The 18,223-nt window shown below is 30.4% G+C and overlaps 6 protein-coding genes across 6 annotated transcripts; 3 read left to right on the forward strand and 3 right to left on the reverse strand.

The window, feature by feature from the left end:
• Positions 1-61: 61 nt before the first annotated feature.
• On the reverse strand, positions 62-1,144 carry ASCRUDRAFT_12163 (phosphatases II; the record flags this gene model as incomplete). The annotated part of the gene is made up of 1 exon (XM_020188896.1): positions 62-1,144. One exon carries the CDS (start codon positions 1,142-1,144, stop codon positions 188-190), a length of 957 nt encoding a protein of 318 aa, XP_020049425.1. The 3' UTR covers positions 62-187.
• Positions 1,145-4,369: 3,225 nt separating this feature from the next.
• Positions 4,370-5,229, forward strand: ASCRUDRAFT_74508 (uncharacterized protein). Its single transcript, XM_020192715.1, has one exon. The coding sequence runs from the start codon at positions 4,491-4,493 to the stop codon at positions 5,175-5,177; it is 687 nt and encodes a 228-aa protein (XP_020049426.1). The 5' UTR covers positions 4,370-4,490; the 3' UTR covers positions 5,178-5,229.
• Positions 5,230-5,822: 593 nt separating this feature from the next.
• ASCRUDRAFT_74509 (uncharacterized protein) lies at positions 5,823-7,541 on the reverse strand (the record flags this gene model as incomplete). Its single annotated transcript, XM_020192716.1, has 1 exon — positions 5,823-7,541. A coding segment is annotated over one exon (1,170 nt), but the record flags the coding sequence as incomplete, so codon positions are not given.
• Positions 7,542-7,731: 190 nt separating this feature from the next.
• Positions 7,732-11,442, forward strand: ASCRUDRAFT_68892 (uncharacterized protein; the record flags this gene model as incomplete). The annotated part of the gene is made up of 1 exon (XM_020191591.1): positions 7,732-11,442. The coding sequence occupies one exon, from the start codon at positions 7,732-7,734 to the stop codon at positions 11,440-11,442; it is 3,711 nt and encodes a 1,236-aa protein (XP_020049428.1).
• Positions 11,443-11,774: 332 nt separating this feature from the next.
• Positions 11,775-14,333, forward strand: ASCRUDRAFT_74510 (uncharacterized protein). The gene has a single exon (XM_020192717.1). The coding sequence runs from the start codon at positions 12,275-12,277 to the stop codon at positions 14,111-14,113; it is 1,839 nt and encodes a 612-aa protein (XP_020049429.1). The 5' UTR covers positions 11,775-12,274; the 3' UTR covers positions 14,114-14,333.
• Positions 14,334-14,676: 343 nt separating this feature from the next.
• ASCRUDRAFT_68894 (uncharacterized protein) lies at positions 14,677-18,117 on the reverse strand (the record flags this gene model as incomplete). The annotated part of the gene is made up of 1 exon (XM_020191592.1): positions 14,677-18,117. One exon carries the CDS (start codon positions 18,115-18,117, stop codon positions 14,677-14,679), a length of 3,441 nt encoding a protein of 1,146 aa, XP_020049430.1.
• Positions 18,118-18,223: the final 106 nt, after the last annotated feature.

Consider the following 18,223-nt stretch of genomic DNA (forward strand, 5'->3'; position numbering starts at 1 on the left):
AACATTCATATATTTAACAGTTTAATAGTTTATTTTTTTTTTTTTTTTCTTTTTCTCTATAGTTTTCACACAACTTATTATATTATCTGTCTTTATTTTTATACAATCATTTTTCTTTTCTTTTTATTATTTTTTTTAATTATTGAAAGAAATCGTTCCAAGGCATGAATCTTTGTTTTATAATATATCATATTAAATTAAATTGATCGACTTTTGAGGGAATCAAATAAAAGAGGTTTTCTTGGTTTTGAGCTAAATGGAAGCCACCGATTTTTTTTCTGCACTTTGTATTTGGGCAGCAAAACCTTCTCATGTTTGAAGTTAACAGCTGGCTATTTTCGATCTGTAGTTGATCTTTCATCCAGTTTAAAGGGGATTTGAAAACCAATTTATTATTTGATAAAGTGAAAGATTTCTTTTCTTGATTTAAAACATGACGACAGTTTTTACAACGTAAGTAGATAGAAAGTGTTTTGTTAGAATCAATGTTATTTTGATTATTTAAATCTTGATTATTTGAATTTTGATTATTTGAGTTTAAAAAGTTGGATTTGTTCAAGTTTAAATTTAAGTTGAAATTAAAAAGCCAATCGAGGTATAAGTCGTTTTGCAAAATATTGTAATTTTGATTATGATTATGAGATTTTAAAATTTTTTCGTATAATTTTAATTGAAATTCAAAAGATTGATTTGGTTGAGCCGAAGGTCTTTTTCTTTGTATTGAATATAAGGCAATTTTATAGGAGAACTTATATTTCCACATGAGATAAGCTATTAAGATTGCAACACTTCTTGATAAACCAGCTGAGCAGTGGATTAATAAGTTGTTTTCATGCTTTAGGTCGTTATTATTATTGTTATTATTGTTATTATTAGAAGAAAAAGAAAAGGAAGAGATGGAATTGAATAAAACAGAATCAATAAACTGATTTGAAATTGGGATTATTTTTAAGATATTTGTCGATGAATCATCGTTAATTTGAAACTGTTTAAATCTATAATTTTTCTTATAATAAACTGGGATTTCACCAGATATTATAGACAAAATGCTGGTGATATTATGATTTTTTTTCAAGTCCATACCAATCGCTAAAGGTTGATAAGAACTTAAATAAATTCCACCTAATATCCTATTAATTTCCATTTTGAAAAGAAAAATGAGATATATTTTTTCTTTTCAGTTGAATGAAATTTGAAGTCTAAATGCTAAAACAGTGGAAGTGGATCAATAAAGACAAATGAGAGGATGATAAATATGAAAAATTGATGGTTGTGATTTGTGATTTATGGATTTACGGATTTATGACTCGATTGTTTTCGTTTTTTTTCAGATTTGAAATGAAAACAGTGAAAGATTAAAGTTCCGTTAAGGTTCGGTTTAAGTTCAGATAAAGTTGCTTTAAAGTTTGGCTGTGCGTCTACTAGTAGATAAATTTGAGTTGGATCCACAAAGTTGGCGGTCCAGGCTTGAGGTAGCAAATCTGTTTATAAATAGCCATCAGAGGGACTGGTGGGAGGTATAAATAAATAAGTAAATAAATAAGTAAATAGTGAAGGAATAGTGGATGAGCCGGTGAAGAGCGAAGGATTTTGAGCTAGAACCCTAATAAAACATGGGGATTAAAGTGAAACCTGGAAGGAGTACCAAAACGAGAGAAAAATGAGTTCCTTACCAGAAAATACGACCAATACGATGTTAATGGTTGGGAGCAAATAATAAAATTATCAAGTGTAGATTTAAGACATTAAGAGACAAAATTTTCAAATAAGATTAAGCCAGCTAAAAGAGCATCGCTCAGCAAGTAACTTTGCAATGCTCTAGATTCGTGATATTAGGATAATACTGTAATTCTTACTACGGGTATTGCAACAATTATTGCGATTTCCAAACCCAGGCAGCCCCTGGGATTTCAAAATAAAATCACGATAAATGTCCAATTGACTGGTCAATTAGTAATGTCCTGGCTATTTTCTAGGTTTTTTCACTGACAAATGGAGCAAAAAAAAACAGTTGCGTTGAAACAAGAGAACCCACCCATAGTTTGTGAAAGTAAAAAAAATAAATAAATCATGTACTGACCAACATTGAAAGTAAAGCGGATTTTCTGGATTTCGATGTTGTAATCTCAGGGCGATTATGAAATTAGAACAGGTTGCGGACAAGTGTAAAAAAAGAAATCAGTTTCATTTATGAGTGCTGTTATTCTGCTATTGCAAAAAGAGCTGCTTAGTGATCGTTGGGAGAAAAGAATGGGTTAGGTGATGCCTCTTCAGCAAATCAAGGGTATTTTTAGCCCGATAAAACTCTTTGCCAACAAAAAGCATATGAAAAAACAACAGACTCAGCTCTGAAGCTCCTTCGGCACTTTTCTCGATCTTCATCTTTTCCTGATCCATTAGTCTTCTCCTGATCCATCAATATTCTCCTGATCCTCTCATCTCTTTTTGTCTGCTTTATGAAACTCCTGTGGTGACGAGCCCTAAAGATCATGCGTAGCATCATCCCAAAAAGGTCTTTCGCAGCACGCTCGGTGATCCAAGCGTATCTCAACGTTAGTTTACGCAGGTGACTCTGCGTGGAAGGAACACTCTTGGCATTGGCCTTCTCTGCAGCTGTGTGTATGGTGTGCAAACGCGTGCTGACGTGTGTCAACTAATTATAGAAGCATCTGCAACTGTTCCCATTGGTGAATATTCCAAATCTAATTCTACCCGCAGCTCTAGGTTTGAGCACCAAGTAAACACAGTTTAATTTTAGAATGAGCCTGAGACACTGCCAAATAAGGTTTCTCGTTGACGCAAGATCCAGGGAGAAATAATAACAATCATCCCTCTCCTAACTGTACTCACACAATAATATTCATCACAAGAATCGCCATACAAACGATAACAAGTTACTTCCACCAAGCTAGATTCAAAAAAAGAGCTTTTAATTAGATATCCCGATCCTATCTCTCGCTACTCTTTGCTGTCTTGATTTGGTATAAATACTTCTCATATTATCTTATCTTTTTGTTCTCGCTTCTTACAACTATCTTCTTTACTTGCTTTACCACAGCATATAGCTAGAATTTGGTTTGGATTTCCTATATTCATCGTTCATTCCCTTTTTGCTCACTTAATATTCATCGCTTTTTCTTATTTTTGTTTTATTTTTTTTTTTATTTTTTTATTTTTAGATCATGGACTCTGATTCAAATCAGCAACAAAAGGACAGAATTTACATTCCACTCACCAAGTACCAAAGTTTTATTACTCCGGGCAATATCAATTTCCTAACAAAGCTACAATTATCAACTTCGAGTTTACAGAAATTATACGATGCTTATAACTCTCAAACATTAGTAGCTGTTAATATTTCAAATCCCTTCACTGGAAACAGTGAAACAAATGGCTTTTTAATTAAAATTCTTAATTTTAATTATAACCACCTTGATAATAACTCCTCCATAATCCATTTTTTGCAGTTCCAAACTATTGAAAGGATCAATACAGATTTTATCAAAAGTAACGATTTTCCACTAGTCGAAGTTCAAAATGATCTCTCCGATTTCAACTCCAATGAATCTTCTTATTCAAAGATTATTGAATTAAATGATAGTCTTGATGACAAAAATAATCACCAAAATCATAATAACAATAACAATAACAATAACAGCACTAATACCAATACCGCTAATAATTATAATAACAATAATCCAAATTCAATCCCAGATTCAAATCCAGTGTCATCCCTAAAAACATCTTTAATGCTAATCTTACCCATTAATATATGCTTGTTTCCTGGAATGGAAGTCAACGATATCAAAATCACCAACCCTATCCAAAAACAAGCTATCATCGAAATAGCAAAACACAATAACGATAACTTGAATCATAGAATAGGATTTTTCATGATTAAAAATAACCAAAATCTATCCAAAAATGATATTATAACTAACATTAACGATATTCACACCATCGGTGTCTCTGCTATTATCTCTTCTTATAGAATTTATATCGATCCAATCACAAAATTAGAATGTCTAAGTTTAAACATTGTAACCAAAAGTATCATTCAAATTGTTCAAATCATTTATCCAGAAGTCATCAAACAATTCAATGATGATTTCGAGCAATATGAAGGCATAAATCTCAATCGTTTAGTCTGCCTCTCAAATACTCAAAAATTGAAATACAATTTTGATTTGTCAAACATTAATAACATCTCACTTCTCCAACAACAAATGAACGTGTTAATGAACAACTTACTTATTTTAATCAATTTCTCATCAACTTTTAAAGAATCTCACATTAAAAAATTTAAAAGATATTTCCAAAGACTATTTGCAAATTATAAATCTGATTTCCTATATTATCACAATGAAATGTTAGACGCAAATAATATCGACTATAATAATGATATCAATTCATCATCATCGTCCTCCTCCTCAAATTATAGCCAATATCATATCTCTGAGTATACTGAACAAAATTTGTATGACTGCTCAATGGACTCAATCGATTTAATCATCGAAAAACACACCTTCTTAATTGAACTATTAAAAATCTTTTATAAATTATCAATCTCAAACGTTAATAATCGTGTTAATTATAATGATCTCTCCATTCAAAATAATAAAAAATTACAGTCAATCTTAGAATCCTTGAATTTATCTCAAAAGACAAGATTGATCTCCGGCTTACTTAACAAAGAATACCTTAAGTTAAGATTTAAACTGATTATCAATTCAGATCCTAATGACTCCAAATCCACCACTTCCATCAACAAAACTGCTTCGAATAAAAACAACTCAAGAATGCCTGATAATACCAAATCTCACCCAGCAAAGAAACTCAGAAAGGCAAAATCTGCTTATCAAATACCAATAAATTACTCTGATATTCCTGTTCAAGACAGCAAATTCTACCCCCCAGATTTTTCAAATTCGCCTCTCAAAAGCCCCAATTCTTCACCTTCAAACTCGCCAATTAATCCAAAGGTTCCATTAACTCCTAAAAAAACTGTTACTTTTGATAACGATTCAAACATAAAATGCAGACCATCTTACAGAACATGGCCTCCAATGAGTAATTCTAAAATTAACAAATCAGGGACTGGTTTTGAAAACATTACTCCATTTCCTCAATTCAGTTATAATACAACTCCTCCTCTATCTTATCAAAGAAGATTTTAATCATTAAAACAATCGATTTTACTCAAACAGACTTTTATATCTCATACTTAATATTCTATATTGCATCATCACTCGCTATTTTTTTTTTTTTAAAAGAAAACTCATTTAATCTCAATTTCATTTCTCTATTGTTTTTACTAAATACTTTTTTTTTTTTTTTCAATTGGAATATTATCGCATTCGCTTATGTTATATTTTTTTTTGCTTGCTTTGTTTTAATGATACTCTCGCTATAGATTATAATTGTTAAATTTTTTTCTCATTTATTTCATTACTTTTTTTAAAATAATTTCTTTAGTTCTCATTTAAATTTCAAAATTTGAGATTTTTAATACCTTTAATACTTAACACTTGATAATTTTAATAATCTCAACACTCTTAATACTTTTAATTTTAACAACTTAGTTGCCAAATACTTAATAATTTAATGATTTGATTGTCTTTTCTTCAAGTTTAATTTTTCGCATCTTCTCAATGTACATTATTATAAAATTATGCTTACTAAATTGTATTGAGGCACAAATGTATATAGTCATTATCAAGTAATAAAAAACATTCAAATAAAAATAAAAAGTAGATTGTGTAATTAAATCAGCTACAATAAATCAGTAAAGTAATGAGAATAAAAAAAAAGAAAAAGAAAAAAGAAAAACTCATTCAGTAAAACCAATATGAAAGAAATCAAAAAAAAAACAAAAAAAAACAACCACAGTTTAAAAGCCCATCCTTTCGATTATATAATTTTGAGCCAACATTCCAATCGATAAATTCAAGCCATCTTTAACCCAGTCTTTCACCCAATCAGTTTGGTCAATATAATCTTCTAAATTGTTGTTTTCATGATCTACTTGCTGATTATCATCACCATTTAGAGTGAGATTAGGGGAATCACTTAGCCAATAAGCCCATTTTATTGGAAAAGATTGACTTTTTAATTCAATAGTTATATCATGCTCTAAATCCTTTAAGATAAATAGAAATTGGAAATTAGATTTATCGTCATCTTTAATTTTAATGAAATTTTCTTGGCTTAAATTATTTGTACCAGAAACTGTTGGAATTACAGTTATAAAAATATGAGATAGTCTTGAACTTATTTCCTTTTGTTGAAGCTTTTCAATTGTTGATAAATTTTTATTTATAGTAGCTAAAGTTTTAATGCCATCGTCAATGTTAGCGGTTAATAATTTTTCGGCATTTAAATCACTACCAGTGAAGAAATCTAATTTTTTCTTGATTGAATCAGAATCGTCATCATATAATTTAGCCATTTCTAATAAAGATATTAATTTGAAATTTTCATTGTTATTTGAATTTGAGAAATTGTTGTTGATTTCAATTAAAATAGAACCTTGAACTTGACTCAAGACCTTGTTAAAATTTTTATAAACCAAATAATTAAAATAATTAAAATTTTTTAATTGATCGTTAATTAGATATATTTTTAAAACTTCGTCGTATTGATAATATGTTTTAAAGGATTGTTGCTGAGATAGATGAGAAGTTGTTGATTTAATTTGAGATACAAAAGAGTTTAGAAAACCTCCAACTTTTTCGGTTGAGGTTTCTATTGTTCTTGAAATTTGATCAGGGTTGGGCATTTGAGTTGACGATTTAGAACCAGTCTCAATGATTTTTTCTTTTGCCTTTGAAGAAAAGTCCTCAACTGCATGAGAAGCACTATCGAAAAATGAGTTAACAGTCTTTGAACCTGATGAGCCCCACCAATTTGAAAAGGAAGTTATTGGGTCATTGACAATTATGTTATTGTTGTTGTTCTTGTTGTCATTTCTGGTGTCTTCGGGAGTGGATTGGTCCAATTGAACTTTGTTTTCAGGTTTCTCAACTTCAGTAATGTTGTTTTTTTCGTCAAGAGGTTTTTTTTCTTCTTTGTCGATTTCAGGTTCTTTAAACTCAACTTTTTTTGTGATTTCAGATTCGCTTTTTCTCTTTTGAGATAATAAAGAAGAGGAATCATTGGCAGATTGAACAAGAGAAGACTTGACCGGCTTTAAAGAAGACTTTGACTTGTCAGCATTTTGTGTCAATTCATCCAAAAAGTCTAATATATCATCATCAGGACCATCAGCTTTGATCGCAGTTGCAGAGTTATCCTTATGGTCAGGAAGGGAATCAAGGAAATCCAACATGTCGTCAGCTTCGCTGGACTGTTTTGGCGCAGACATTTCCCAGTACAAACAAAAGATCTAGCTCACACAGCAAAAACAGCAAGTAGCAAAAACAGTTGCAGCTTCTTTGATACAATGCTCCAGCTCCAGCTCTGGTTGAACCAAACAAAGCGATAAAAACAGCTGGTGCCTTCCAGCTTAGTCCTAAGAAAGATCCATTGCGATGGAACTCGAATGACACACGCACCGAGCTGCAACTGAAGACACCCCACATACTGCATTGTGCAGTATAACTGCATTGAAACCACACATGTGACACACATCTTCAACGCCAGTGCAACGGGTCACTCTTCTGAGCTAGACACAGAAATGCTTCAACTTCTGTTCAGCTCAAAGAACCTCTTCTAGAGAACTGGTTGGTGAACATGAACGTCCAGACTGCCTCTTCCAACAACAGCAGCTCTGCCAGCAACAACAGTACCAACAGCAATGGTATAACAACCTCCTTGTCTTCCAGTGCGAGTGCTGCCAGTTCCAACACTAACACATCCACCAATGCCAGCAGCAATATGGAGCTCACCGAGACCTTGATACCTGGTCATTCTCTAGCTGACACAATGGCTCTTACTTTGATATTTATCTGTTTCCCACAATCCTTGAGTTGCATCTTGTTGGGCTTGTATGCTTTGTCGGCTTCTTCAAGAGCAATTGTTGCCAAATTATTGGGCACTTCCTTCAAGTCGTCAAATCTGTCAAGCTCTTCCACAGCCACTAATACCAACACTGGTAGTACCACCATCAGCAATTCCAGTAACATTAACATCTCCTCCAATGCTAACAGCACTAATTTTACTGCTAATAATAGTAGCAACAATAGTAACAATAGCACCAATAATACTAACAATTTACAAGCTCCTTTCATATCTATAGTGCCCCCTTCACCTCCCTTAAATGCTACAAATCCTAATAATAACCTGTCCACTTTACAGAACTCAAACACAACTAGCAGTATAAGTCCAATTAACCATTTTCAAACTCTATTGCTTCCTGCTTCTTTTTCTTTGTTAGTCGACATAACTATATCATTAATTTTAAACTATCTATGTCCTCCTTCGATAATTAGATTTATAATTTTATTGGCAAAATCAACTTTAGCTTCATCTTTAACTGGTTCCAAAAGTCTCTTTCTAAGAGCAATTTTGACTTCTCTCTTAATCATAATCTTTGAAAAATTGTCAAATTTATTTTTCAGTTTTTTAATTGAAAATTATTTAAATTATTTTAAAATTTTAAAGGATTTAGATAGTTCTTTTCAATCAAACTTATTTAACTTAAATTATAGTCTAAATTTAAGTTTTGAAAATTGTTTAAATTTTATATTAAGTTTTATAAATAATTTATTAAATAATAATAACAATAATAATAATAATAATAACGGTAATAATTTTATTATTGACAGTAGCAAAAATATAACTTCAATTACTCAAAATACTCAAATAGTTACCACGACTATTAATGTTGCTACAAATGTTTTACTTAACGACACCACAAATATTCCTGGTTTTTCTTTTGATTGGTTTTCTTTTAAGAATTTTTCAAAGTCCTATTGGAAGGCCTCCTTTTTCATAACTTCTCATCTATACTCTGGCTTATCCTTTCATGCTTTATTACTTGGAATATCTCCGGGTATTAGAAATTTCTTTTTAATTAAAATTTATTCTCAATCCTTAGATCAGTTATCGACTTTATCTCCTTTGTCAAAAGTTCAGGGATTAATTAATAATAATAATAATAATAATAATAATAATAATAATAATAATAATAATAATAATAATACTTCCAATAATAACACTTCCAATAATAACATCTCCAATAATAGTATAAATTTATCTAATATAATTCAAAATCAACTCTCAAATAATATTATTAATTCAAACTTTAATAATTTTGATAATGATGAACAAGTAAATATTGAAATTCCAAATGAGGTGGCTAATCTAAGACTACCTTATGATAACTGTGATTTGAACAAACAATCTTCATCTAGTAATAATAACCCAAATAATGCAAATGAACAAAATAGCTCTGATAATAAAAATATTAACGAAAATTTAAATTCAAATAATAATAATAATAATAATAATAACAATAATAATAACAATAATAATAACAATATTAATAACAATAATAATAACAAAAACAGCAACAAAAATAACAATAACAACAACAATAACAGCAACAATAGCAATGCTAATAATAGAACGAATGGAAAATATTGTGAGACTGAAAACAATATCGCACAAAATTATAATCAAAAACGAAATAATCAAAACTCGGATTCAAATGATTTGGCACCTGCTGCATATCCAAGTAATAATAACATGAATGAAAACGAAATTAACGAGTCTATAATTAACAATTTATTTTCAACATCTACAGTTGTTGCAACTAATTTTGAAAATTTTTGTACATTACCATTTAACTTGTCTCCTATTATTAGAAAATCTAATAAAAAATTAGCACAGATTAGAGAAAGCCAACCATTGTGGTCATTAGTTGCAGCAACAAAATCAATGTTCACAAGACCAGACATATTTTCGGGTAAAACCTCATTGGACGATGAATTGGAAAATGAAAAAACAGTTACAGTTAAAGAAAACTATGTTTTACCAGATATAACCATCAGATCATTTATTTGCTTTATTAGCGAAACGACAATTGGAGTTCAAATCAATGATATTATTATAAATGATTTAATTGTGAAAGTTAATAAAGTCATTTGGAGACAAGTTTCAAGTGGGTCATTTAATAATAACGAATTGATTATTGTTGGGGGACTTGGTCCAAATATTCAATATGACTTGGAATTTATTGATTTAGTGCCCAATTATAAGAAAATTAATATTATTGATAATAAAGAAGAAACAGTAGAATTATTATTAGCTACTCATACAGTTAGCACATTAGGGACTAATAAGAATAGTGGCAATAATAATAGTGGCAATAGTGGCGGCAATAATAGTTCAAATGGAGATAACAATAATAACGAATTAATTGTTAATAAGAAATTGACTCCATTGGATACATTACAACAAAGTTTGAAGACCACAAATGTTTTGATTAATATCAATCGAAATAAATTGAAAAACATTCGAAAGCAGTCAAGTAAAATGATTAACGGAATAAAAAGTGAAGTTAATCAATTGAAATCTCGAGTTGAAAGTGAATCAACAACAGATAAAACAGTTATTAAGATAGAAAGATTACAACATGAAGAATGTGTCTTAGAAGCTGAAGCATTGCGTTTAGAAAAGGAAGAGGAAAACTTAGGAGATCAAGAGAATGATTTACAAGATTTATATTTGGAAAAGAAATTTAATTTTGAGAAATTGCAAAGAAAATTTCAAAATTTTGAAAAACAGCAAGATAGTGAGGTTCGAGAATACGAAAAACAAATAAATAAATTAAATAATGAATTAAAAGCAGTCAATGCTAAAAAAGAGAAGTTTTTAGGTAAAAAAAACCGAAATTTAGCTGAGTATAATAAAAATTATAAAGAAATAGAAAATTTGAAAAATGAGTATTTAAACAAGAAAAAAATTGAAAGGGAAGAATTGATTCAAAAAAGAGAGAAATTGATTCATGTGTTCAAGAAGGAGGTTGAGAATCTCGAGACTCTTACAAAGTATTATTTAAAGGAAATCAATCAACTAAAGAGAAAACAGCGAGGAGAACTTATAGTTGATGATATGCCGCATACAGATACTGGTAAAAAACAAGTTACAAGTGGAAATGAAGACAAGAATAAAGATGGAAACGATATCTCTAGCTCGAACATATTGGCAAGCACCAGTATCAATGCCAGTTTAAATGCTCTTCAAAGCGGTTTTAGCAATTCAGCTGGAAATCCTGGACTTGGAATAAAACCAGCTGAGATACCATGTGCTCCAATTCCTTTACAGAGCGCAGCTTCTGTCTCTGCTGGAGTGGCGATGCAGAAGGAAAATAGTGGTTCTTCTGGGACCAAGAAGACAGGCAAGAAGAAAAAGAGCCAGAAAAACAAGACCAATGCTGCGCAAGCCGGTGGTGCTAACAAAAAGGGTAAGAACAAGAACAAGAAAGATGGCAAGAAGTAAGGCCACTCCTATATGTCGACAGTAAAGCAGCAAAAGCAATAAACCCACCATACTATAGCTGACTCTTCCGCCACAACACTGCTACAACACCATTCTGGAAATACAGTGGCAAATGTGGTCATGCGTGTGCAATTCTTATGACACATGATTTTATTAGGTAATCAAAGCAAGACTCAATTCAAAAGGGACTCGTCACAAATAGTGTTTCAGTTCTTGAAGCAGACTGCCCCAAGTTTAATAGAAATATCAATATATAAAGAGTAGGAATTCAACAAGGAATTAAAAGAGAAAAAGAACAAGAAGGAATAAGTTTTAATATAAATAGCTAAATACATATTATTCACCAATAATAATATATAGATAGAACCCAGTAATAACCATAGACTCGTGTTCTATCCTAGATAATATAGAGACTTATTACACGCGTATGTCACGCGAATTACACGTGACTAATTTCTTGTGACCATTGCAACCAATGTGGTGGGTCGTTCCTTCCTCGAAGGATGTCCTCAGCCCAGCAGAAGAAGCAGAAGAAGCACAGGAAGCACTGCCAGCTGGAAGTATCTGACTACGTCTGATTCGAGAGTGTTGCCAGCTGTTTGACGATGAATGAGCTATCTGAGGGTATGTATTGCTGCTGTGCTGGTGCTGCCTCCTCACTGTTTGGCGTCTGCATCTGTTCCCACTACTTTTTGTCACTGTGATTGCGATGCTGATGGGTTTCTAACCATCAATAAAGGAGTCTATCAACTAACTTTGCTCTGTTGTTGCTGTCTGTGAAGAGGACTATGCTTATCAACTAATAATTGGCCAGCAGCCTGTAAGGGCTCGAATGTGTGGCCTTGGAGACAAAGATAGAAGACAAATTTCTCCTCCACCATGCATCCAGCTCGTTATCTTGAACAAACACGATAACACTCCAATCAACCTATATCATATTAAGGACAGATTAAATTATATGCTTGTAGCTGAGTTATGGAACGCCGATAAAAAGATTAACTTGTCTATCATTTCAACCCAATCAACTTCATCGCAGTCAGTTCCAAGATTAAATCATAACTCTTTGAACAATTCTTTGAGCAATTCTTTGAACAACGCTTTAACTAATGATTTGAATCATTTGAGCCATTTGACTCAATTAAATCAATTAGCCCAAAATGGCTATAATTACAACGATTTTAGCTCAAACAAAACCTTTAATGATTTGCAAAACCAGATCGACAATAACAGTATGAGCAATATTGACACTATAATTAGCAATAACATGACTAATATTGATAATATGGAAAATATTGATAATATCAATAAATTCAACAGTCTTACCAATAGTCACAATAGTAATAACGGTAATACTAATGATAACACTAACGATATCAATAACAATACTAATAATAGTAACAACAACCAAATCAGTAATGATAGTAACGATAATAATATCTTTACTTCAAACGACAACTTGTTAGACAAAATAGACACAAATCTAACCAACTACAAATCTCAATTAAATATCCAAGATAACCATAGTGACCAAGTCAATAGAAACGGTAATGGCAATGTTAATGGTAACAATGATGATAACGCCAATAACGGAGCCTCTAATATTCAAAATGATGTAGCAATGACAAATGCACTTGAAAATGCAAATAACAACGTCATGTCTATTATTAACGACGACAATAACAATAATGCTAATAACAATGAAAATAATAATATCAATAGTCTTGATAATGAACAACCAGAAATCCCAAATGTTCATTCAACTTTAATATACGACAAGGTCTTGGACCCAACTTCCCCAACTAGAAATTTAATTGGTAATACTGTTTCAAATGTTCTAGAATTAAACGATACCAGTAATACCAGGGGCTTATGGTTTGTTTTCCCTGACTTGTCCGTTAGAATTGAAGGTAAATTTACTTTGAAGTTTTGTCTTTTTAAAATTTCTCCTTACTACCTATTAAAATCTACTGATTCTTCATTAGGTAATGATTCGCCCTCATCTCCAAATTCTCCAGTAGATGATTCATCAAATCAAATGAATTGGTCAATTCCAATTTTAAAATCAACTTTTAGCGAACCTTTCACTGTTTATAGTGCTAAAAAGTTTCCTGGTGTTACGCCCTCAAGCCCTTTAAGTACTATTTTTGCTGAACAAGGTGTTAAAATACCAACAAAAAGATATACAAACAGAAAGAAAAATAACTCAATTTCTTCATCAAGTTCAAGAGCTTTAAACCATAGAGTTGGATCTTCTCCAACTTCTAACCTTAATGCATTTGCAGGTGCAAGTATAAATTTGAATTCTGATGATGAAATCAACAGTAATGATAATTTAAATTTATCCAATTTAAATAATATAAATGCTAATATTGATGCAAATATTGATGCCAGTATTGATGGTAGCATTGATGGTAGCATCGATAATAATATCGATAAAATCAATAATGATAACAGCAATATCAATAATCTTAATAATGATGCCACTGACACCGCTGTTACTGCTAATAATGATGATGATGATGAAAATAAAAATGAGAAATTAATCAATTTAATTGGCAAAAACACTATTAATGTTACTAATAGTAGTGACAATACTAATAACCACAGATTTGATCATTCTCAAATACCCAAATCTCCTCCTATAACTATTAATGCAAGAATTTCAAAGTAGCTAGTGTGTAATTAAAATATTTTTAATTTTAAAATTTTGTCCACCTTCTTTATTACAATGTTATTTTATTATTTTATATTTAGTTTTTTAACTATATATTATCTTCTTTTTGATTTTCAAATATTCTTTTTTTTACTTATTTTTGTTTGATTTTTAATTGCCTCAATTTTCTTCTCAAATAAATAAAAACAAAAGCTAATAAATGAATATCAGTTATTGCTCCTTTATTCTGAATCTCATCAAATGGCTTAAATCTAGCTGATGAATGAATTTATTTAAATATGATATCAATAAAACTTTTATTATTATAAATTGAGATTATACATGATGCTTTAAAAGAAAAAAAATTAATAATACAATACAAAACAATTAAAAAGATAAATAAAATCAAAACAAAAAAAAGTAAAAACAGAGACATGTGAATTCTTTCTTTAAAGTAATTAAATAAGATATCACAAAATCAGCACAATCCAATCTTTGGCTAAGTAATAACAAAGTAAAATACAATTTAGACTCAAATTTCCAGCATGTTTGTTTTTCTCTTTAAACAAAATAAATAATTATCAATCCTTTTCTAAAATCTCAAAATTTTCTTCATCACTTTCAGCAAACATTTTATATGTTTGAGAACTGAAAACGGAAACAAATATTTCATTATTTTCAACTGTTTTATCTTCAAATTTAACTCCGTTATTTTCAATACCTTGGATATTTGTTTCACCTATCGAGTTTTCTAGTTTCCTAGATAAATCGATACCATTGCCAATATTGTTTTGTGCCGGTTTTTGCTTTGGTGGTTGTGTAATATCAAGATCATTAGAAATGGCCTGAAACAACTCTGCTTCCTCATTTTTACTGATAAAAAAATAATCATCTGATAAACTAGTGTTGGAAACTATATTATCGTTTGTAGTATCGATTTTATTTTTGATAAATTCATCTATTTCGTTGTTTGTTTCCGAGCTTTTCAAGTCAGATGCTTGCTTATATTCATCATCCGCTTCAGTAATATTTTCAACGCCTTTCTTTTGATTAATTTTTTCTTCAGTAATTTTTTCATTCTTTTTGTTTTGATTATCTCCTCCTTCATTCTTCTCGTTTTCATCGGTTTCATTTTCAGCTTCAATTTTTTCCCAAGTAAGTCTTTCAGTATTTTTGTTATTAGTACTTTGTTCATTATCTTTTTCTTCATCAGCATTTTGAACATTGTGACTTTCGATATTTGAGTTTTGAATATCAATTTTATCAAGAATAGCTTCTTTCTCTTTTTCACTTGTTTTTCCATTAATTTTTTCTAGAGTAAAATCTTGGTTAGAAATTCTGCTTTTAATGTTTTCATCGTTTTCAGAGCTTTCTTTGTTTGAATCAACTTTCAAAGCTTGATTAATAATATTTTTAATTTCTTCTTTTTCAGAATTTACTACATCATCTGAAATTGAATCCAGGGTATTTTCTGGATTCTTATCAATACTTTTTTCACTTGACAACTTATCAACTGTTTCCCCTTCGTTCTTTTTTTCAATTTCAGTATCAACTTTTATCCTATCAAGATTATTGTTTACTTCAGACAAAATTTTACTCTCATTGACTTTTTTATCACTAAAAACCAATTTATCCGAGTTTTCAATCTTTTCTGCAACGTCTTTTAAAGAACTTTGAATGAAAGCATCTTCTTCAAAAAAAAACATTTGAGTTTTTTCAATAAAAATTTCATCTTCATTGTAAACTAAATCCAGTTTCTGATAATAACCCTCATCATTTTCATCTGAAGAAATAAAAGTAATTATTTCTGAGGCTTCAACAAAAACTTCGTCCATACTGGCATCACTGAAGGAGTTTTTATTGTCTACATTTTTTTTCTCAACTTCAACCTTTTCTTGAACGTTCTCATCAACCTTTTCATCAATTTTTTCTTGAATTTCCGTTTCAGCTTTATTTTGGTTTTCGTTAATAGAAGATGAAATAGAGGTTTCAGATCTAGGACGAAAGCTACTAACTATCTTACTAACAAATCCTTTGAAAATTTCACTGGTAGTAAAAGAAGATTGAATTGGAGAATTTTCAACAAATGATTTTAGCTTTATTTCATTTATGGTCTTTTCATTGTTAACTGGGCTTGAATCAGTGATAATAGATTCCTCTTTGGCTTTAATCACAACAGAAGGCTCGTCCAATTTTGCAGATGTCACATCATCCACATTAATAGTTTCTTCTGATTCATCGCTAACAAATAAACCTTCTGATGATTTAGATTTAACAATCTTAACCTTAGATTGAAGTTCATCTTCATTATTTTCATCTTCACTTGATGAATCCAGTATATCAATAATTTCTCCACTTTTCTTTTGAATTTTAGCGGTTGTTTGCAATCTTGAAGAATGCCTTGCCCCTTTAGAAATAGGCTTTTTAATCCTTCCAGTGCTCATTTTTCTTCCCTTTGATAATTTAATATATTTCTCAACAGCCACGGTTGTATCACTTTTATGGTTTTCTTTATCCTTATTTTGTATGTTTTTTGATTTAGTTCTTTGTTGATTGTTGATTTCAAAAATATCAGTTTTTACTTCGTCTTCTGAAACAATAACATATTTATTCTTTAGTTCAATGTCCTCTTTATCTATTTTATCCTCTTTATCTTCTTTACGCTTTGATTTTCTTTTGTTCTTTGTTTGATTAATGTTAGTTTCAGAAACACGATGTTCTTCAGATTCCAATTCTGATTCCAAGTCATCATTTTTATTTATTTCAACAGTGGATGATTCAAATTTGTCTTCCTCATCTTTATCTTCAATGTTAATAACATAATGTTTATTATTTTCATCTTTTACATTCTTCAAATCTTTTGATTTAATATTTGGTCTTCCAAAAACCGTCTTTCTATTTTTTTCTAAATTTTCACCTTTTTTGGATGTTAATTTCTTTGGAGAAATCTTTAAAATGGTTGAAGTTCTTAATCTTCTCGTCAAATTGCCATCCAAGTCCTGTTTTTTAATAGTAGATGAAATCAATGTAAAATCTTCATTAGAATCTTCATCAGATTCAAAATCAGAAATTACCTTATTATGAGAAAATGGTTTTTCGTTCTGTTTTGTTGATCTTCTTGTGATCTTTCTGTTCAAAAACCTATTTTGGGTAGTTGATTTGGGTTTTCTACCTCGTCTCGACTTAGGCGGTTGATGGTTCATTTCGTGTTGAATTTTCGGAATAGAGCTATCTTTTTTCTCTAATTGAGGATGGGGTGTAGCTTCGGTATCTATAATTTTTGAATTCTTGTTTGTTAACACTTCTACCTCAGAATCAGACAAAATTACCACATCAGCTTTTTTTTCAACAAAATTATTTTTTTGATTTTCTTGTGTGGCAGTTCTTAATCTCTTTCTTATGTGATTGGAAGCTAGATCAGCTTTACTATTATCCTTATCATCGTCATTATCACCATAGTAATTTGAATTTTCATCATCTGAACTTAAATCTAGCTTTTTTCTTTTATTGAAACCCGAGTCGTTGGAGCTTTCATTGCTACTACTAAGTTGAAAAACTTTATCATTATTTTGGTCATCAAGTTGATCTCTTTTGGCGATTTTTCTTCGGATTGTTGGTAAAATATTTTTAGTAGATTCATTTTCATTTTCATTTTCTGTAGGAGAATACCTTTTAGGTTTTTTTTTCTTTCTAGAAGGTTGATTTTCGGAATAAGGAAGGGAAGTTATAAAATCAAAATCGTCCTCATTAGAAGAGGAAGAAGTAAAATCAGAAAGTTGTTGGGCAATAGATTTTTGTTTGAAGTTTTGCTTGGGATTTAATTTGGAAAAACCAATTTCTTTTTTTAAAACCTTTTGAGTTTCATCAAGTTGAGGGGTTAATTCGGAAGAAGGTTTTTCTGAATCAGAATCGGTTAAGTCAATAGCTAAACTTGTATATTTGGTATCATCTTTTGATTTTCTATAAAAAGATTGGTTTCTCTTTGACATTCTTCTGGTTTCAATAGGGGTATCAGGTTTCATTTTGAGTTGATTTTCTGTTTCAAAACTAGAGTCGGAATCAGAATCATCAATAAAAATAAAATTCTTGTTTTGAGAAATTGAAGAAGTTGATTTTGAATTTGAAATT

This window comes from Ascoidea rubescens (genome assembly GCF_001661345.1).
Source record: "Ascoidea rubescens DSM 1968 unplaced genomic scaffold ASCRUscaffold_2, whole genome shotgun sequence".
NCBI lineage: Eukaryota > Fungi > Ascomycota > Saccharomycetes > Ascoideales > Ascoideaceae > Ascoidea > Ascoidea rubescens.

Coding starts and splice junctions, on each gene's coding strand:
- ASCRUDRAFT_74510 (XM_020192717.1), top strand. CDS start 12,275: ATGTGTGGCCTTGGAGACAAAGATAGAAGACAAATTTCTCCTCCACCA.
- ASCRUDRAFT_74508 (XM_020192715.1), top strand. CDS start 4,491: ATGGACTCAATCGATTTAATCATCGAAAAACACACCTTCTTAATTGAA.